This window comes from Vigna unguiculata, chromosome 8 (assembly GCF_004118075.2).
Source record: "Vigna unguiculata cultivar IT97K-499-35 chromosome 8, ASM411807v1, whole genome shotgun sequence".
Taxonomy (NCBI): Eukaryota; Viridiplantae; Streptophyta; class Magnoliopsida; order Fabales; family Fabaceae; genus Vigna; species Vigna unguiculata.
The window spans coordinates 8,455,766-8,477,608 of NC_040286.1; the positions used below are offsets into that span (position 1 = coordinate 8,455,766).

The window sequence follows — 21,843 nt, forward strand, 5'->3', positions numbered from 1 at the left end:
AGAAGGAAGTATATTAGGAGCATATGCGAGAGGTCTTCGCGGTCAACAGGGGAACGGTGACTCCACTGCTTAGCCATCTGGGCTGGATTTTCTACTCTGGGCTTTCTTTTAAGGCCACGACCCATGTATTGGCTGTCCTTTAAACTTCCATTTCATTTCAATTAAATTTCTGTATCTGGTTTAGTTTGGCATCATTGTAAGTCTTGGTTCATTGTAAGGCGTTATATGGAAACTCTAAGACTGCGCCACTATACTATTTCGTTGTGACATTTCCTTTAATTACGATTATTAATTAAATGGGGTGTTACAGTATTGCAATCTACTCCCAAAAAATCGTTTTACAAATGGAGAGATGTCAAAATTTATATAATTTGTAGTTTAGGAATCGATTACATAAAACACGATTTCTGTGTACAGTGACCAGTTCTACTTTAGAAAATAATTATTTGCTTAAATAATTTCGGATTTCTCTATTTTTGTAACGAAATTTTAAGTAGATTTACTTCTTTTTATTTAACTTAATTGAGTTCTTAAGTTAGAAAATTCGTTAGAATTAAGTTATTTTTGTCAGTAGTACGCTAACAAGGTTAACACATGATTTCTTCTTTTTTTTAAAGTTTTTTTATAATTTTGTTAAAAATGAAATTGTCACGTGTCAATTTAATATTGTGCCACGTGGTAAATACGGTGTGACGTGGCAATCATAGTTCACGTGTCACTATTGAATGTGAAAAGTTTCAATATAGTATTTGTTATTTTGTAACAATTTGGTCCCAATTTTTTTTTAAAACTGAATTAATTTCATTCCCATACCAAATTTAATTTTTATATAAATTTTACAATGATATTTCTATTATAATTGATATTTTTAATAAAATTAATTTTATTTAAATGTATATTTTGCATTTTTTATTTAAATTTTGTTTTAAATATTTACATATCTATAATTTATAGATAAATGTTAGAGTTGTTTATAAAATAAAAAAACTTTATAAATTCAAATATAAAATTTTAAAATAATTTTATAACAATTTAAAATAAATATATTTATTTAAAATTTTACAATTCAATTTATAAAGTTGTTATTTTTAAATAAACTCTAATATTTGTCTATAAATTATTGATATATAAATATTTGAAACAATATTCAAATAAAGTTCAATGTAAAATAAAAAATTAATCTTGTTAGAAATATCATAGTAACATTTATATAAAGGTAAAATTTTGTCTCAATTTGAATAAAGATCGAAATTGATTCAATTTAAAAAATTTGGAACCAAATTAAGACAAAATAACAAACACAATAACTACATCGAGACTTCTCACATCCAATAATGACACGTGGTACATGGCAGTGACACGTGGCACATGACAGTGACACTACTATATCATACTATCTCTGTCATGTGGCACAATGTCAGATTGACACGTGACAATCTTATTTTTTTAAAAGAATTATAAAAAAGATTAAACAAGAAAAAAATTAAAAAGTAAAGAAAATCACATGCTGACACATGTCACATAGTTGACCACGTTAGTGTACTACTAACACTAACGAAAATTATTTAATTGCAACGAATTTTTCAGAATATGGTCCCAATTGAGTCAAATATAAAGAAGGAGACCTTCGGTATGATTTAACCTAATCATTTCAAAGTATAAGTTAGATAATTATTTTAGAAAAAAGTATATAATGTTTTAGTAATTATTATTTTTATTTGGATTTATTTTAGGAAAAATATATAATGTTTTAGTAATTATTTTTTATTTGGGTTTATTTTAGGAAAAAAATCGTTTTTCTTTTCCCTCGTTATGCTTTGTAAAGAAACCCTATTTCAGACTCTTGTTCCCTCCATCACTTACATACCCTGACTTGCACCACTCTGTTTCCCGTTCCTCTGCCGTCAGAGCCACTTCACGCTTTCAAGGTTCACACATGGCTTCCACCGCACCACATGACCAACCGCAATGGGAATTCTCATGGTTTCTCTCTATCTAAACTTTTCAACCAATTTTGTAATTAGCCAGCGTTTTCCATTCTACAAATGGTGATGTGGCATGTGTACATTTACTTTCTTCATGTTCCTTCTCTTTTTCATGTTTTTCGTTATTCTTCTTTTTCTGTGTTGAGAATTCGGAAGTGAATTGTATTTCTTGTTGATGATATTTGTTAAAGTTTTGAATTTGGTTTCTATGTTGCGGTATGTTGCTTTGATACCCTTCTGTGGGGAGAAAAGCTAGAAACCCAATTTTACTATTGGTATATCACAACTTTTTGTGGTTCGTATCTTTAATTCAATTATTTTCTCTTTATTTTATGACTTTCAATCAATTTTGACCAATAATATTACTCTATGTGTTGCTAGCATGTCTTGTCTTGTATGTCATCGATATAATCCCTGTTCAATTTAGGAAATACAAAAGCTATACTGGAGAAGGCACTTGTAAGAGAAGAAAGAAATGGAAAAAAAAGTTAAAATTAGCTTTTTCATAAGTTAAAAACCAACTTTTAAATAAGTAATATGAGAGAACTTCAACAATATAGCTTATATAAGTTTTTTTTTTCTTTCTTATTTTCATATCTCACAGACGATAATTACTTCTTAGAAACATTTTTATTTCATGCTTTGACACATTGCCATTGCAAACTTATGGCTGAAAATCTTGATCTGGGAAAGTAAAAGGACAACTTAGTTTATATGTATACCTCTAATTCTGCCAGCAGGATATTTAGACGCTATAGTAATAGAATAGAGTTTATTGAAGTTATAGAAATGTGTTTGCAATGTTTATCTTCTTAGGTGACAAGTACATTGTGAGGATGTGGAATTAGAAACCTTGATGTATCACATGATGGCAATGGTTCCCAAATCAGACGTTATATTGCTGCCCAAATATATTTCCTGCATAAAAGAAATTTAGTCTAGATGATGTGTATGGATTAACTGTTATATTGAGTTTTATTGCATGTTTTGCGTGAGGACATATATTGATTAATAGGAATTATGATATTGATTTAGTAAGAAGATAAAAGTTGGAGAGGACCTAGGACAGAAGATTGTAGTAACAAGGAACTATGTAGAAAACAACACTTGAAATTCCTCTTGCCTTCTAACTGTAAAAGTATGAGTGCATGATGAAACCAAGTTATGTGGATAGGTTTTTAGAGGATAAATTTATGGCTGATTCATAATATTAGGAAAAGAAAATATTTAAAAATTGGAAAGTCTTCCTACCCCACAAAACTTTAAATTCTCAACTAACATATTGAGAAAGATGTGATTCATTGTTGACAAAAGGTTTGTTAATATTAGACTTAAAATTTTTGAGTTTTTGTGCAGTCATGTCTGGACATTTTAGATTGGCATTTCGTAGCTGTTGCATTTGACTTCATTGTGTATCCTCTTTGTTATTGGGCTACTAATGAAATTAAAGTTAGGACTGGAAATGACCAGGAACAAGAACTAGTGTGAGTTTTATTCAATTTCAGAAGGGCAATAAGTCGAAATTCTAACAAAAGGCAACCAGAGCCCTAGGCTTCTCAGAGAAAACTACTGTCAGCAAATTGATTTTAGTCGATCATGCCTGTGAGGCACTCATCCGTACATTCATGTTACCTTCCTAACCAATCTGTGTAGTCAGCATAAGAAGTTTCCTTTACTTATTTCTTTTTCCTGCCTTTTGGAGTGAATTACCCAAATCATAAAGCTTTCTTGTGCTTTGCACTGCCTGAATAAAATAGTTGGCCCAAGTTCTGTTTTTAGGCCAGAACTTATTATTAGTAAGCCAGATACAATCAAAATCTCAAGTTTATGAACTAATCAGTTAAATATTTATGGTAAAATGTTTTTGTTTTTAAGAATCATCTGATCTAGTGAATATATGTACATTAATTGTGTATAAATTTCTTGAACTTAGTAAGCCAAATGCAATCAAAATCTCAAGTTTATGACCTAATCAGTTAAATATTTATGTAAACATTTTTTTGTTTTTAACAATGTTCTGATCTAGTAAATATATGTACATTAATTGTGTGTAAATTTCTTCAACATAAAAGATTCACTGCCACGAGAAAAACTTGCTTAGAAAATTCTGAGATTTCCCTTGTGTACTGAAATATTGACAAACATGTAATTAACGGAATGACAATTACAGTGACATGGAAATGGATTTTGGATCTGAAGAGAACGCTTCCATTGTGTATGCTACCTTAGCAGTTGATAAAGAGGTAATTGTCTGGGCACATGATCTATCCAATGTTTTACCAATTATTTTCACCTAGTTTTTATATAATTATGCGCCTTTTGCAGTTGCAACCTGATAAAGTAAAACGAGGCATGTCAGTGTCAGATGGAAAGCTGTCAGTGTGAGTATCCTCTTGAGTATTAATAGTTGACTGTTTATTGTCAGTTTAGTGAAGCTTCATTTGCTGGTTAAAGCAATTAATGTTATTAGGTTATTAAGAGTGAATGAGATATAAAATACGTAGTTTTGGTAACTCAAGTGAAGTTTGCAATTAAGTTTTAGCCATCAAATTTGGGTATGAAATGTTAGGTATAGATGCCTATCTATTTGCATCATGTTTGGGTTAATTGCAATTTTCTCATGAAGATATTTTGACTTAACTACAATTTTAAATATCATCTGCAATATGTTAGGCGTTAATGTTGGTCTCTTTTACCTAAAAGGATTCATTTACTACTTTCATTAGTTAATTTAGCTTAAAGGGCATGCTGAATGTGTAATCTTATTCAGGCACTTTGAGGCAACAGAAGCCAGATTTCTGCGGGCATCATTTAGTGCTTTTGTAGATGTCCTGACGCTAGCCACAAAAACTATTGAACAATTTGGCCAAGAAATGAAGTTGTGACATCTCATTATCTATTGAATATTTGGTTGTTGAAGTGTACTATTAACTTCTACCGTCTAAATGTAACTGTATTTGTTTCTTTCAAGTTGGAAAAGTGTTCACATTCAGTTTTGAATTTTTATAGATGATGTTTAAAGTGTTTAGTACATAATATGCTCGGTAACTCCAGTAATGTACTTGTATTTACTTTCAATTCCTGGACGATAGTTGGTGGCACAGGTGAAAATTGTTTCCTGAAATTTAGAAAGTTGTTGCTATAGTGCGTATAGAAGGAGGTCTCATAATGTGTAGATTGACATATTTATAGGATGTAATGTTCATATACCTGTCTACAACATTTTTACATAGTAATTTAATAACAATTAACTCTTGGTATGATTTCTAATATAAAAAAATCACTCTTCGTGCTGGTATCATTTCCTAGATATTATTGTAAAAGTCGACAAACGTATTGCAGTAGTTTGTCATTTTGTATTATTATTAATGCACATAATTTTATTTCAATCTTAATGCAAAATTTAATGATATTAAAAAATATTTTCATTTCGGTTTCAATTATTTTACATACTATAGTAATGGATCGGTTTGTTTTCTTGTGATTTTAGCAAATGGACAGGTTTATGTTTATTTTAAAGATGATTAGTTTTCTGTTTCTCTAAATCAAACTTTACTTGGTTTTTAAATGTGATTTTTCCGGGAGTTATTTATGCTAAATATATGAAAACTAGTGTTGTTTTCTTTTGTATACATTTAGTGTGCTTTAGGAAGCAATGATTAGAGTGTATTAATTGTGTTCGTTTGGGTATGAGAGGAGGAGTTTGGGAGCAATGAACAGTGGGATTGTTCCTAAATCTCATCTCGTAATATTTGTGGTGATTTGAGAGTGACCAACGATCATTTACTGAATAATCTTTCTATCAATTCACATTTTATGCACATGCTACCACATGTGTCGTGGTGTGTTGAGTTTGTGGAAATGGAGAAGAGGTCATCGTTCATGGTGAAGAACCCGTATCAATAATGGAGGAATGATGGTCGGTTTTGTGTAGGTCCATGGTAACAAAAATGAAGAAGACGAAGCATTGGAATCAAATATGGAACATGTTGGAACGATTCTCAAATATTGTAGAAGGAGACGAATTGTTATGGAGAGAGATGGAACTGGTTCTTTATTCTAGTTTGGTTATGTTGGGAATGATTCCTTTCATCATGGATCGATGCCATGCTTGTGGCATGTGGTTATAAATGATTTCCTCCATCATGGATCTCATTCCATGTTTTTACCATGGGCTTTGGAACGATTCCCTTTGTTCAAATTCGATTCCATGCAATTTTTTTTACTTCTACTTTTGTTTCTCAAGAAGTGGAGTGGCCTTGGAGGATTATTTTCATACCAAATACATTGTAAATAAATTATTTGTCACCAAAACATTCAATATGTAAATATTTAATTTATTGTCGTATGAAATATATTGTTTTTTTTTTAAAAAAATTATATATTTTTTTAAAATTTCATTGATTCAATAAAATTTTAAAAAATAATTATAGCCTATTTAGATATTAATTTATATTAACTTTTAACATCAAGGACAATTTGATAATCTTACTTTTATATTTATTAACTTTTTTTAATCTATCACAACACTACAATTAGACATGTCAAATTGACCCATTTCTCATGATTTGGCCCTGGCCCACATGGGTTGGGGTTAGAAAAGCTTACAGGGCCAAAAAGCCCCTTATGGGAAAAGTCCACAAGACCCAAAAGTCCACAAAAGTCCTGTGATATAGGACCAGCCCATGGGCCTTTTTTTTTTAAGAAAAAAATATTCATTATGAATACAAAAAAATAGAAATAACTGAAAAAAAAACCACAACAAAACAACATATGCATCTTCCCTATTTTGCATCTATATGCACTGTAAACAACATGACACTCATTGCACCGTAAACAACAAAAAATATTCCAACATTGACATTGTAAAGTGCACAAAAGCACGAGAAAATTGACTAAAAGGTAGCATCACCAACCATCCACATTTATATTGTTAACACATTCTTGTGACATTTTCTGAACTACCATGCCACAATTTGTAACCTCGCCACAGTGGATTTTAGCATCAGTTAGTCTACTTCAACACCCATAGATTTGGCACAGTTCTGAAAAGCAGTAAAAAAATGCATGAGGAGACCAACGCATAAAATAATTTATCCACTGCTTCCAATTTAGTTTCACTGTTTTTCTTAGAAGTCTTTATGAGAAAATTCCATCCAAACATACCCTTATTAAATGTCCTATTTTTTTTTTAAACAAACAATTAAAACTTGTCTTTAAGAAGCATGTGAAATAATAACTAAATAGTCTTTGATTAGTACAACAACTAAATAGAAAAAGTTAGCAATTATAACCTAACTCTAAATTTTGTTAAATATATATTTTACTTCCTTAAAATTTGAAACATTAATATTTTAATCAATGATGGTAAAGCTAGAAACATGTTGATATATTAATTCAAAAATTATAATCAAATAATAACAAAAGTTCCTACGATCTATGACTTAATTTACAAGATCACAGAAAATATACAGAGCAAACAAACATGAACAACAATCTAGCATCATGGTTTTCTTTTAGAAATCTGGCATCAATTATTTACAACAATATAGAATATGGCCAGACTCATAGATCTTATGGAACTACTCTTCCATTGTAAAACTCCAATTGCTTCATGCACCCACCTAATCAATGCTTCACAGACCATCATAATAACCACCAACACTTATATGAGCTCTGCTCATAGGAACACCTCTTGCTGCAGAAATTACATTGTTTAACTTTGTTGCATTACTAGAAATTAGAAAGCTTAAGTTCAATGCATTACTAGACAAATCTATTGTCTTAAGTCTAGAAAGGCTTCTTATTTCATTTGGGGTAGGTCATCTAAGTTGGTTATGACTGAGAGAAATCTCAATGAGTTCACTCAAGTTTTCCAAAGAAGCAGACTTTGGAGTTATAATCTAGGATGAAATTTTGGAGCCGAAATACGTAGCTCCTCAAGCTACCACCCCATGAGTTATAAAAGACCTTGAGAGATTGTTGTGTTGAAGAGATAATTCTTACCCGGATTAACTACCTCTATCGAAATGTTCTTACCCGGATTAATTACCATGCATTTATCCCTTTTGTTCACAATTCTAAGACCTAGTATTTTTCACTTATTACTGGGCTGTGAAGAGAAATCATGTTTTTCTTCTCTCATTAAGATATAGCCAAAAGCAAAATGACCTAGTCCATATTAAGAACGAAATACAAAATTGGCAAAACAAAAAACCTTCCAAATTTAATATTATGGTGGTTTTTCTACAAGACTACTCTAAAGCCTAGCTCTGCATTGTGACACCAAGATAACATGTGAAATTTATTTTAAAGATAGCAGAAACAAAACATGTTATAGACTTGGTGTGATGCCAGGATCTCACCTTAATTTCGATAGCAATGACAGTTTTTAGTTGAACAAGTTCACTTAATTTGAAGCCAAACTCCTTAGTATGAGAAAGCACAAGTTCACCGTGTTTAATATCTCTAACAAACATAAAGGGTCCACTGCCCACTCCTTCATGAAGCCAAACTTAGTAGATGCTTCGTCAACCATCGTGGGCTACTATCAGAGGCTACAAGCACAACCTGCATAACGTACACAACACAAATAATGTAATGTATATCATAATTGCAGTCCCCTAAATTCAAGAAAAAATGCAAAAAGGATAACGCAAATAATGTACTCTATATTAGAATTGGAATCCCCAAAATTGAAGAAAAAATGCAAAAAGGGATTTGTAGTCAAATTTCAAAGAGGTATTAGTCACACACAAAAGGATTACCTCTGATATCACTTTTTCGTTGTATGCTGCCGTCAAGCTCCGCCGTAGATGATGGCAGTTTGGGAAGATATTGTCTTGAGCTTGGGCGAAAGAAATTTAAGAAGAAGAATAGTTTTGAACGAAGATGTATTTCCCTTGTTTTTTGAACAAAGAGTTATCTGAGGGGTTGACCTGGTCCTATCTTGTCCCAACCCACCGACTTGAGGGCTTTGGAGGCAAGAGACTTTGAAAAAGCCCCCTCATAAATGGGCCACCAAAATGGGGCCTAGCTCTATAGGGGGCCAGGGTCAGCCCAGGGGCTGAAATAAAAGATGGCAGCTCTAACTACAATCACTCATAAACTTCACTCCTAAATTTATCCATCACCACCTTTAAATCCCTTAAAATAAACAATACCAATTTTACTCTCAAATCCACATAATTCCTTCCTCTCCCTCTCTTCCCTCAAATCAATCCTTAACGTTGTGTTTGAATGCGCAAATTTACTATTACTAAGAGTTAGCGACGATGCATAAACGATTGAATTTTGCGTTCACATGTAAGGATTTGCAGGAGGGAGAAAGAGCTAATTTGCATGATGAGCTCAATATTCCATCTCATTGATAGGAAGAGATTTGAGGGAAGAAAGAGCTTTACAAAATTAGTCCCATTGAATCTGATTTGTGAATAATGAGTGAAAGCAAAGACCAAAGGAAATCGATTTTAATAAGTATAAAATCAATCCATACACATATATTTTGATATATCGATTCCAAAAAGTAAGGAATCGATTCCATGCTAGAATGGAAAGTAAATATTATTTGTTATTTAATTTTTATAAAATAAAATTTCTCTAATTATTATTTCTTTTAATAACAAAATAATAATAATATTAATATTAAATAAGTATATTATATTATTAATAATAAATAATAATAATGAAATTAATAATAATTATTATTATATTAATAACAATAATAACAATAAATAATAATATATTAATTTTATCTGTAAGGGCAATTTCGTCTATAAAAGATTGAAGAACCGACTACTATCATAAGTATTTGGATAATTTCCTTGAAATTTTTTCACTGTAAGTTTAGGTTATTTTGTCACAGAATTTCTTAACATGTAGAACTAAATGCTAGAATGACACATTTTTACAATTTTATGTAACTCCTATTTGTGAGACACAATGTGACAAAATTTAAATGTATGTAAATCAATCCTTACAAAATTCATCTAAACCAAAGAATAACACAATTTCTTAATCTTAATTTCTTCTAGTTCTACTTCTACACCAGACAACAGTTTGTCATATTTTATATTCAGTGCTTCTGAATAACCCTGAGCTTTGCACTTCTACTTCTGCGGTTCAATTTTTCTTCTTCTCCAGATGGTGTGATTGGTCTTTTTGTGAGAATTGTTCCATTTGAACCATGTATTACTTGCTTTATCCATGCTTCTTTTTCTTTGATTTCATCACTAGTCTTCCTCAAATCACTGTTCAGGCTCTCCCTTTCTTCCATATCTTCGCCTCCTTTGACTATATTAAGAAATGTCTGCTTCACAATTCTGTCTTCAAGACTGTGAAAAGATATGACAGCAAGTCTACCCCTTGGTGCAAGGCAATCAAAACAAGAATAGAGGGAATCCTCAAGTGTCTTCAGTTCATCATTAACAGCAATTCTCAGAGCTTGAAAAACCCGTGTTGCTGTTTTTATCCAACCTTGTCTTCCACCTATTACAGTGAAATTGAAGTTTGAACATGGACAATTAATTACAGTTCACACCTTCTGATGAAACAAAAGGTAAGAGTGAAAAAAATGTTATAACTCTCTTTGAAAGTTAGCATACATGAATATCAGGAATGACATAGTTGAGAACATAACAGAAACATATGTGATGATCGATTAATGGCATGCACGAGAAGTGATGTTTATAAGTTAAAGAGAACACAGAACTGCAAAAAAAGAAGCCTGGAGAAGGAACTACCTTTCATTGGAGGAGTCACACGCTTGATAAGATCTAGCAAATCAGTGGTAGAGTGAAATCCACCGTGTAATCGGGCATTGACAATTTTCTTTTGCAGGGTTCGCCAATTACTTTCTTCTCCATATTCTCTTAGGATACGACCCACTTCAGAATCTGGCCAGGAATTTAATATGTCCTCTGCTTTAAGACTTGCCTGTCATAGGCCTGTGCATCAGTTCAATAGCAAAGAAAAAGTATGTATTACTCATCAGCAAGCGGTCAACTGGGTATAATTACACGAGAAACTAGTTCGCCTTGATTACCGAAAACAACAACCATAGTGTGGTAAAAGAGGAAATAGGCACATTTTGACAACAAGAAGGATTAAAGAAAGCCATCAAACGAGTTTGCAGCATTGATTACACAGATAACTTGGTACTACAGATCATATATCTAAACTTCTAGAGAAGGTATTTTAGAAATAAATTTTACTCCTTTAAAGAAAGAGGGACACTTTAGAGAGAGAATTTTAACAACTCTATGATTTGGTGCATATGTATGCAGCGGAACTTTGTTACAATCGCTGCCATTAATTGAATAATCAATTGGCTATAACTCCATATTTGGAACATATGCATCACTTTCTTTAGAGAAACCAAACCGTTTAGAAATAGCAACTTGGATTGAACCATCTTAACTTTGCGAGGAGACAACAAAAAAAATGGGCAGACAACATTAAACAACATATATTTGATGCCATCCCGGCAATTTTGAACCTTGCAATTATTATGTCAGCAACAACATTACATGTAATGCAATACAAAAACAAACAGCTTCCACCATATCTACTGATCCCATTCTTTATCAAAAGAGCTTAAATTTCACAGAGATACAAAATGCCTGAGAAACTATACCTGAGGATCCATCCGCATATCAAGGGGTCCATCACTGAGCACACTGAATCCTCTTGCAGGATTGTCTACCTAAAACCAAAAATACATAAGAAAAATCAACACTAGTGCATTTGGAATATAGCTTATTTAAATTTTCTTTGGAATGATGACATAAGCACCCCTGTAAGTGCTTTAGGAGTGTTTATAAAAACAGTTTATATTTTCATAAGTTAAATTTAGCCTATTTCAACAAAATCTCTTGGATAACTTCAAAACAATTAAACCTTATTTCCTCTTTGCTCAAAGAAATAAAATAAAACAATCCTAAAATGATAAACATTTATTCTTTAAAAGCTTAATTAAGTTGTTTATCCAAATGCACCCCGAAGTCTGAGATCCAAAATACTCAAGCACTTATCCATGTACTGTCTTAGCAATTGCAATAGCGGCCAATTGTAATTTCAACAAGTGAGCAGCAATTTGAAACCACAATAGCTGAAACACAAGTGTGCAGGTAAATTAATGAAGGGTATGATGATCCTCTTTGAATAAACTTCTCAACAGACACTGTAGAAAATATGTGAATTAAGCTTCTTGTATAAACTAAAAATTAGTGTATACGTAAGTTACAATAACGTTTTTGGAGAAACTAAGGGTATGTTTTGGATAAACTTATCCACAAACACTTACAATGAAATAAATTTCTCATGTGTTAAAAGTAGTCTATGCATAACCTAAAACTAAGTTTTTAAAGATAATTTTAGCTTATAGAAAAACTTATTTCATCTTTCATTCCCATTTTCTTCTTCTGTAAGTATTTTTTAGAAAAGTTTATCCAAACATATCCCAAATAAGAGAACTGATATGAATTAACTTATACATAAACTGATTTGAATTTATAGGAAAATTTTTATTTCATTTTAACTTCTCATTTTTTGACGTGCTTATCAACAAGTAAATCAAATATGTCCTATGCATATTTGGTTGTAGAACAAACCTGCATAGATGACATTCCCAAGTCCATTAAGATCCCATCAACACCCATGTGTAAGTCTGAGATTTCTCTAAGCACAGACTTCACATCCCTAAAATTCCTCAAAACTGTAAAAGCTTTGACATCACCACTTAAGACGGCATCAAGGCGTGGTTGGGCAATGTCGTGTGCAGCAGAATCCACATCCATCCCCACGAAAAACTTCATCTCAGGATGACCCTTGATCACCTGTTTCAATTCATTTTATTCCATTTCTCAGCCCTTCAACAACACCCAATGAAAATTCCACAAATTTCAAAAAGGTGAAACATTCCAGTTAGTTCCTATAACGAATTATTACTTCACTCACTAAAACCAATCTCAATTTACACTAAAAAACTTATTAAAGCTGTCCATATACATTCACATTTGTAAACCTATTACTGATTTGATTCTTCCCACCATCACCCCTAATACACATTAATTTGAAGGAACCCCTAATAGATTATTAATTTGAGTGTGCATACTTAAGATGGTTTCTATCCAAGTGACACATTTGTAATTTGATCCTTGAATTATAGGAGCCAAATTGAGAATGCCCTACACTTGTAGGGGTCAAATTAAGAATACTACTACATGTATAGTTATTAGTGACCAAACTAGAAATAGCTTTACACGTACAAGAACACGATTAAATTGAGAAGGCTCACCGATCTTTGGATAACTTCTTCTAGAAACACTTTAACAAAAGGAAATCAGAAAAACAAAAGAAAAAAGTTTCTCCATGAACTAAAATCAGTTTATTTACAAATTAAAAATCCGATCTTTGGCGAAACTGATAAATTAACAAATAAAGAAGAATAAAAATACTAACGGCGGTGGAGTGACCGGCAGCGCCGAGGGTGCAATCGACGAAGGAGGTTAAGGAAGCGGCGGAGAAGACGTCCATGACTTCGCCCAGCATGACCGGAATGTGCGAGAACTTGGTGGCGGTGTCGATGTCGGAGTGGTTAACGTTGCAATGGTGAATTATGGCGTCTGGGTTGAAGTGTTTGTCGGAGCGTGTTCTGCGCTTTTCTTTGGCCAAGCCTGCTTTTGCATTCTGTATCTTGTGGTTTGAGGTGGTGGCGGTTGAACGAGAAAGCAGAAAGGCATTGGTGCGGTAGATGAGTTTCGGTTTGAGGGATAGTGAAAGGAAGAGTGAGGATGATATTTTGCAAAGCTTCGCCATTTTTGTGATTTGGGAACACACCACAACGATCCCACTATTCACTCATTCCTCAACTTCCTTGCTTCTTCAGACCTAAACTCCGCCTTGTGCCAAAAGCTGTCTTATCGTCTTAAAAGGTTGTAACTAAAATAACAAAAAATAAAAATAATATATTTATCTCTTAAGTTTCCAAACTTATATGAATTTTTAAAGACTTTATTTAATAATTTCTCAAGTGATACAAGAGTGAGTGATTTTTGTATTTATTTCAACTCATATGTATCGATTTGAGAGTAACGATAGATAGATAGTCATCTTCGAGCAGAGGAGATTAGCATGGAAAGATAGGTGATCTTATGTGCAATTATGCAAGTGTCTCTGCTTTTTTAACTCGTTTTTATGGCACATATGCAGCATAGAGTTTTGGCTATTCACGTCCCTTTGCTTTGTTAACCATGGAGGTATGTTCATAATTGAATAAGCCACTAAAAACCTAAGAATGGAATGGTCGGATCTCATAATTAATTTACGAATTAATTATATTATATTATTTATTTAAAATATTATAATAGGATAAATATGTTTTAATAAAATATAAAGATCTATAAATTATTATGAAAAGTTTTAATAAAATAAAACAAAATAAAAATAAAATAAAGTCTGGTCTTATTTTGATAGACGTTGGTTTATAAAAAGGATTAAGATTCTATCTCTCACCATAATGTTCTTTCACAATAAATTATTAAGAAGTAAAAAAAAAAGAGTGAGAAAAGAAAGGAGGACTTAAGATAAAGAGATAAATTGAAAAAGGAAGTTAACGAACAGAGATTGAAGAGCTATTCTCAATAAATCTCTCATGGATAATATCTATTATCTATTATGATTTATGTACATGAATGTGTGAGACTCATGAATATTAAGATTTAGAGTAGTCTTCTAGAATGAATTATTATTTCATGAAAACTACTAACTAATATGCACGTATTAGATCTATAATTCTCCTATATGGTTTTTTTCAAATTATGTTTTGTTTTTTTCAAATTATGATAAACCCTAACTATGAATTTAGGAATTTTTATGAAATTATTATGAACCCTAATTTATGTTCTTGTCCAATTTTCAAGAACCTAAGTATTAGGTTTTAGGATTTTAATTTTCTTCCGCTACTGGTTGATTTCAAATTTTGAAATCGCTTTATATGTATGATGAAATTATGATGATTTTTATGAAATTATTATGAAACTTAATTTATGTTTTTTGTCCAATTTTTAAGAATCTAATTATTATATTTTGGGATTTTAATTTTCTTCCGCTGCTAATTGATTTCAAATTAAAATTGTGTTATGTGTATAATGAAATTATAATTGAATCACTACCTTGTTAATTGATTGAATTGTTGATTGAATTGTGATAATTGCAAATTGGATGGTTTGATTGGAATAATTAACCAACATAATCGTGAATGATTTGAATTCAAGTTCAATCAATGTTATCGGTTTATGTCATCAATAAATAATGAATGTTGATTTATTTTTATATGAATAATATATTTTAATTTGCAATAATGTATATGTTTTGTTATTGTTAAATTAAAATAAATGAGAATGCTATCCATGGTTTATAGTAATTAAATGTATTTATTTGAAATCAGCATGATAAATTTTTTTAGTCACAAAGTGACCAAAATTTTAAAGTTATTTGATTTCAAACTATTTTTTTTTTTTAATTTTAATTACATATAGTATGGATGCTAAATTATGAATAATTGATTTATGAGTTAATTGAAGTTCATTGGTATATGATAATTCAAGATCGTCCAAAAGTTGATTAATTATTCTTATAATTAGTGATCATGATAGTAGATAATTTTGTATGTGTCACTAGTTTTATTTATATACCCAAAGATTAGTAAGGGATTCCAGTTGATGCATATTTTAATTATCATTAATGTTATATAATATGATTAACATCATTGTGTTTGTGTATTAGTGGATCTAGAACATTAGTATACATTGAATGATCATTTATGATTGAATCTGTATTTATGTTTAGTTTTACAACTTAAATCATTAATGTTAGGCATGTGATAATTGAAGTTTTTGTTCTGATATCTTTACAGTCACTCGCTACGTCTGTTCCCGTCTTCAATTGGTTAAATTTTCCTGACTGGAGCGAACAAGTCCAATTTCACTTAGGTGTGTTGGATCTTGATTTAGTTTTTCAAATTCAAAAGCCGACTGTTATGACGGATGCAAGTAGCCATGAAGAGAAAACTCATTACAAAGCTTGGAAAACATCAAACATACTTAGTTTAATGTTTATGAGAATGAACATAACAAGCAACATTAAGTCAACTCTTCCCAAAATTGACAACGTGAGAGAATTTATGAAATTTGTGGAAGAATGCTCTCAAACTGCTGACAAGTCCCTCACTAGGACATTGATGAGTACGTTGACCACCATGAAGTTTGACGATTCGCGTACTATGCACGACCATGTGATCAAGATGACAAATATTGCAACAAGACTTAAGTCTCTAGAAATGGCAGTTGATGAAGGTTTTCTCGTGATTCTTTCCTAGAGACTTAAGTCTTACTGTTATTCTAGAGACTCAAGTCTTGTTGCGATATTTGTCATCTCGATCTCATGCTCGTACATCGATCGCGAACCGTCAAACTTCATGGTGGTCAAGGTACTCATCAATGTCCCAGTGACGGACTTGTCAGTAAGTTGAGAGCGTTCTTCCACAAATTTCATAAATTCTTTCGCGTTGTCAGTTTTGGGAAGAGTTGACTTAATGTTGCTTGCTATGCTCCTTCTCATAAACATTAAACTAAGTATGTTTGACCTTTTCCAAGCTTTGTAATGGGCTTTCTCTTCATGACTACTTGCATCCACGATAACAGTCGGCTTTTCAACTTGAAAAGCTAAATCAAGAACCAACACACCTAAATGAAATTGGACTTGTTCGCTCTAGTCAGGAAAATTCAACCCATTGAAGATGTGAACAAACGTAGCAAGTGAATATAAAGATATCGAAATAAAGACTTCAATTATCACATGTCTAACATTAATGATTTAAGTTGTAAAACTAAACATAAATTCAGATTCAATCATAAATGATCATTCGATGTATATTAATGTTCTCCTTTCGAGAGATGCACCGATACACAAACATAATGATTATGATAATCATATTATATAACATTAATGATAATTAAAATATGCATCAACTAGAATCACCTACGACCTTTGATTTCAAATTTATCATACTTAATTTATCCTATGGTGACAAACAAAATTTATCATACTTAATTTCAAATAAATAAATTCATTTAATTGCTATGAACCATATGTAGCATTCTCATTAATTTTAATTTCAAAATAATAAAACATATACATTATTACAAATTAAAATATATTATTTATATAAAAATAAATCAAAATTAATTTTTTATTGATGACATAAACCAATAACATTATACTTGAATGAAAATCATTCACAATTCCATCGGTTACATTTTCCAATCAAACCATCCAATTTGGAATCACTTTAATTACAATTGCAATTGACTCACGTGGAAAGTTATAATTCAATCATTTAACAATGTGTAGCTATTCAATCATAATTTCATCATACAAATAACATAATTTCAATCTAAAATCCATTAGCAGCCAAAAAAATTAAAATCTAATAATTAAGACTATTGAAAATTGGACAAAAACATAAATTAGGGTTCATACTAATTTCATAAAAGTCATTAAATTTATAATTAGAGTTCATAATTTAGAAAATCCCTCACTTCATAACTAGGTTTCACAATTTCAAAAAATTCCTAAAATCATAATTAGGATTTATAATATCATAAAATCCCTAACTTCATAATTAGGGTTTATCATAATTTGGGAAAAACAAAACATAATTTGAAAAAAAAAATCATAATAGGAAAATCATAAATCTAACAACATGTTCTAATACCACGTGTAAATCAGTTTGTAGTTTTCAAGAGATAATAATTCATTATAGAAAACTACTTTGTGATCTTAAAATTTATGAGTCAGTTTCACACCTTTATGTACATAAATCATGATAGAATACTAACTTTGATCCATGAGAGAGATCCAATGAGAATGTATTATTTGTTCTTCAATATTTGCTCTTCAACCTCTTTCTCTCAATCTATCTCTTTGCCTTACTTTCTCCTCTCACACCCCCACCCCTCTTTTTCTTAATGGTGAAAGAACCTTGTGATTAGAGACATAACCCTACTCCCTTATATAGACCAACGATCATCAATTTGGGCTGGGCTTTATTTTATCTTTATTATTTTATTTTATTATAACTTCCCACAATAATCAATTGGTCCTTATATTTTATTAAATCATATTTGGGTCTATCATAATAGTTTAGATGAGTTATAAAGTTATAAATAGAATTAATTTGTTAATTAATTATAACATGATGCTTTTTTGAATGAAAAATGTTTTTATAGTTTTTTATGATATTAAATTTGACATTAAAATTAAAGGTGTGTGCTTAACACTTAAAGATAGACTATGCAGAATATTTGCTATTGTTTGTTTGGTAATTACGTTTATAGCTCAAAAATGGTGGCTGATCCATCAATTGGATGTCAAAACTGAATTTTTACATTGAAAATTATTGAAGACGTTTTTGTAGAACAACCTGTGATTATATTCAAAAGGAGAGGAGTGAAAATTTTACAAGTTAAAGAAAGAAAATTTATTGGCTCAAACAAGCACCAGATGCCCTCTATAATCTTATAGAATCCTATTTTACAGAAAGGATTTCATGAGTGTAATTATGAGGAAAAACATCATTCTAGTGTATTTTTTTTTAAATATTAATAAATTGGATAAATTTTAAAAAAATTATGAAGACACAACTTCATCACAATGACATAATTTTAGTGTAGAATTTTTTTAAAGTTGAAATCATGTCAATATAATATGATTTTAATTTAAAATATTTTAAATTAAAATCGTATCAAAAATAACTTTAATTTAGTTTATGTAAAAATTGTATTAAGATAACACGACATCAGTTTAAAACACTTTAAACTAAAATCGTTTCATCACTTTATAACTTGAACTTTAAAAATCTTTTGATCTAAAATTATACTAACTTAACACAATTTCTTTATAGTTTATTTTTTTTCAAATTTGTAACTTTGAAAATTGTCAAATTCGTCTCATTAAGGAAAGCAACATGGTGAATATAGTGTTTACTATAAGAAGGAAGTAAGTGACAGAGTTATTGGGTGCATAAAGTAGTACATGAAATCATCTAAATAATAGCAAGTTCATCCACTGCTGAGGTCAAATTTATTGTTACATCATCATAAGCTATTTTTGGTAGCTATATTTATAACACTCCATCAAACTAAAAATGACTCAATTACTATTCATAATCATCATAATAGTCTTGCAATTAAAGCCTCAAAAGAAAGTATATAAATATTGCTTTTTATTTTCTACCAGAAATCAATCAAATAACAATTAAAATTAAAGGAGTTTTGGAGAAAATGGTGGAAGATAAGGCAGTGTTGGTGTGTGAGGTTTTTCTCTTTCCACACATGGCATTGCTTGCAGTGGTGTCCACTGTCCCAATCTCAGAATTAAAAATAATTTATATACTCCTCATTATTTTCCTCACTAACCCACCAATCTAGTATGAACAGAGGCACCACTTTTTCTGACAACAATTAATTAAACCTAATTCTGAGAATCCAAATATGACCTGTCATCAGACCCACCCCCTTTTGCATCTATCATTTGGATATTTAATATCCCTTTGGTCCAACCCTCATTTTCAACTCATCTTCCACCCTCCCTCCTTATTTGACCCACAAAATAAAAATCCTTTCTTTTTTCTTCCTTCTCATACCCTTTTTCTTTCTCTCTTTCTGAACTGGTTTGAGTTATATGGCCATGGATGAACACCAATCATCACAGGTTTTGGCATCAGAAAATGGAAGACAATTCTCAGAGGATTACAGAGAAAACACCACTCATCACCCTCAATCTCAGTCTCAATCTTTCCCTGGTGGCTTCATTGGGAAACATAGGTTGCAAGCAGCCCTAACACATCTCAATAACCAAATTACCATTCTTCAGGTCAAATCAAATCAACCCTTTTTATCTGTTCTTACTTTTTTTTTTCTGTCAATTTCATCATCCATTTTGTTCTGTTCAACAATCTGCATAAAGTTTTGGAAGAACTTGTTTGTTACTGAACTATGATGATTGTGATGATGCAGGAAGAATTGGAAAAGGTTGAAACAATTGGTGAATCCTCCACCGTTTGCAAGGAGTAAGCAAAACCATATTATATTATGTTATATTACATATTACATATCAGAAACAATATAGTGTTTGTTTGATTGTTTGTTTGTTTTAATCATTGACCCTCTTTCATCCACTGTGGTATAACAGTTTAATTTCAAGCGTTGAATCTACACCAGATCCTCTCCTTCCATGGTAAGAAATTGTTCATCTTGATGCTGTTCATCACAGTACCTTTAACCTTCACAAATGGTTTCTTATTCTGTGATGAAAGTTTTAGTCTTTTTTTTATGTGACAGAAGGTTGTATTATAGAATGAAGAATGCTAATAACGCATACACTTTTTTTAAGCGAGGTATATGATTAAATGAAACTTATTGATAGTAATGAATTTAAGAAAGAATCATTATGAAATGCAGCAAAATTTGTGAAATTTTCATAAAATTGAACCAGTAATAACAAGTGTATGTAAAATAGTGTTCTCATACATAACTGTAATGAAGAAAATAACAAGAACAGTGGTTATGGTATGTATCTGATGTAGGATATTTCTTGTTTTTAAGGATCCAATGTTGCGTTGTTTGTGTATTTTAATGTAAAAAAGAAAGCTTATGTTATAATATTATTAACCAAAAGGTGAAAGGAAAGGGTATGAACTGATGAGATGTAAAATTTTTGCAGCACGAAAGGATCAGTTGATGCTGCTTGGGATCGATGGTTCGGATCCACCCACCATTTTCGAAATCACAAACGTTGGATTTAGATATTTGTTTTCTATTTATATATACATGTTTTTTTTTTTACATGAACACAATTTAATATTTTTTTCCTGCTATTGATGAGGAGATTGTAATGTTCTACACTCATGAATGAATCACATCTTCTTTAAGCTGTTAAGGCTTTGTTTTGTTTTGTTTTTTTCAGAAAAAGAAGATCATAATGATATAAGTGAATGGAAATTCTCTTTTTGGTGTTTTGTCTTTTATTTCATACTAGTTCTGCTTTTGCTTTGGAACATTTTTGCTTCTTATTTATGTCATATTTTTATTTGTTAAGCTTTATATAATTTTTTGTCTGAAGTTGGACGATGTAATTTAATATAGTAATTTGTTTATTTAGTGAATTTAAATATTTTCAAAATAAAATAAAATATTTGAGAAAAAAATTGAAAAGAAATTGTTTGAAAATAAGAATGTTATGAGATATTTCAAATAAATATAAAACAGGGACATTTGAAATTTATTTAAAAGAAAAGAAAAAAATTGAAATTTCATAATTAATCATATATATATATATATATATATATATATGTATATGTATGTATATATATATTAAAAAACTAAATTGTTAAATATTATTTAAATTTGGTTAATACTTGTTTGTAAAGTTTAATTTCAAGAGAAAAAATATATTTTTGAAGAAAATTCAATTAATTTATCTTAAAAATTAAAAAATATATATTACTTTATCTACGTAAAATATTTTAAAAAAACATTGAGAGAATTCAATTTCAAACAATTTGAATATTTCACATTTCAATTAAATGACTATTGTTTAAGGATGTCAAAAAATTCTATACTTGTAATATCCGCGGATAAAATCCGCAACGGGTAGGAAATGAATATTATAAATAGATACATGTGGTAACGAGTACGAGTATTTTTTATATCCAGATATTAACGGGACGGATACGGGTATCATAGTGTCCGTACCCTCGAATACTTGTACCTGTTATATTCAAATTTAAATTAAAAAA

At 30.6% G+C, this 21,843-nt stretch overlaps 3 protein-coding genes across 3 annotated transcripts; 2 read left to right on the forward strand and 1 right to left on the reverse strand.

Moving 5' to 3' along the window:
* Positions 1–1,810: 1,810 nt before the first annotated feature.
* Positions 1,811–5,109, forward strand: LOC114193589. Its single transcript, XM_028083453.1, has 4 exons — positions 1,811–1,983; positions 4,156–4,228; positions 4,311–4,366; positions 4,756–5,109. The coding sequence occupies exons 1-4, from the start codon at positions 1,937–1,939 to the stop codon at positions 4,868–4,870; spliced, it is 291 nt and encodes a 96-aa protein (XP_027939254.1). The 5' UTR covers positions 1,811–1,936; the 3' UTR covers positions 4,871–5,109.
* Positions 5,110–9,930: 4,821 nt separating this feature from the next.
* On the reverse strand, positions 9,931–13,918 carry LOC114193266 (ribosomal RNA small subunit methyltransferase H). Its single transcript, XM_028082994.1, has 5 exons — positions 13,446–13,918; positions 12,596–12,820; positions 11,620–11,688; positions 10,727–10,919; positions 9,931–10,472 (listed from the first exon to the last, which is right to left on the reverse strand). Exons 1-5 carry the CDS (start codon positions 13,800–13,802, stop codon positions 10,060–10,062), a joined length of 1,257 nt encoding a protein of 418 aa, XP_027938795.1. The 5' UTR covers positions 13,803–13,918; the 3' UTR covers positions 9,931–10,059.
* Positions 13,919–19,604: 5,686 nt separating this feature from the next.
* On the forward strand, positions 19,605–20,999 carry LOC114193814 (guanine nucleotide-binding protein subunit gamma 1-like). The gene is made up of 4 exons (XM_028083757.1): positions 19,605–19,919; positions 20,063–20,115; positions 20,238–20,282; positions 20,769–20,999. The coding sequence occupies exons 1-4, from the start codon at positions 19,728–19,730 to the stop codon at positions 20,848–20,850; spliced, it is 372 nt and encodes a 123-aa protein (XP_027939558.1). The 5' UTR covers positions 19,605–19,727; the 3' UTR covers positions 20,851–20,999.
* Positions 21,000–21,843: the final 844 nt, after the last annotated feature.

Bases quoted from the DNA above. Each gene is read 5' to 3' on its own strand.
- LOC114193589 (XM_028083453.1), top strand. From the start codon at position 1,937: ATGGCTTCCACCGCACCACATGACCAACCGCAATGGGAATTCTCATG. The intron at 1,984-4,155 runs GTTTCTCTCTAT...TGACAATTACAG, and splicing joins CCGCAATGGGAATTCTCATG to TGACATGGAAATGGATTTTG. The intron at 4,229-4,310 runs GTAATTGTCTGG...CGCCTTTTGCAG, and splicing joins CCTTAGCAGTTGATAAAGAG to TTGCAACCTGATAAAGTAAA.
- LOC114193266 (XM_028082994.1), bottom strand. From the start codon at position 13,802: ATGGCGAAGCTTTGCAAAATATCATCCTCACTCTTCCTTTCACTATCC. The intron at 10,920-11,619 runs GTATAGTTTCTC...GGCCTATGACAG, and splicing joins ATATGCGGATGGATCCTCAG to GCAAGTCTTAAAGCAGAGGA. The intron at 10,473-10,726 runs GTAGTTCCTTCT...TCACTGTAATAG, and splicing joins TGTGACTCCTCCAATGAAAG to GTGGAAGACAAGGTTGGATA.
- LOC114193814 (XM_028083757.1), top strand. From the start codon at position 19,728: ATGGCCATGGATGAACACCAATCATCACAGGTTTTGGCATCAGAAAAT. The intron at 20,116-20,237 runs GTAAGCAAAACC...GTGGTATAACAG, and splicing joins TCCTCCACCGTTTGCAAGGA to TTTAATTTCAAGCGTTGAAT. The intron at 20,283-20,768 runs GTAAGAAATTGT...AAATTTTTGCAG, and splicing joins CCAGATCCTCTCCTTCCATG to CACGAAAGGATCAGTTGATG.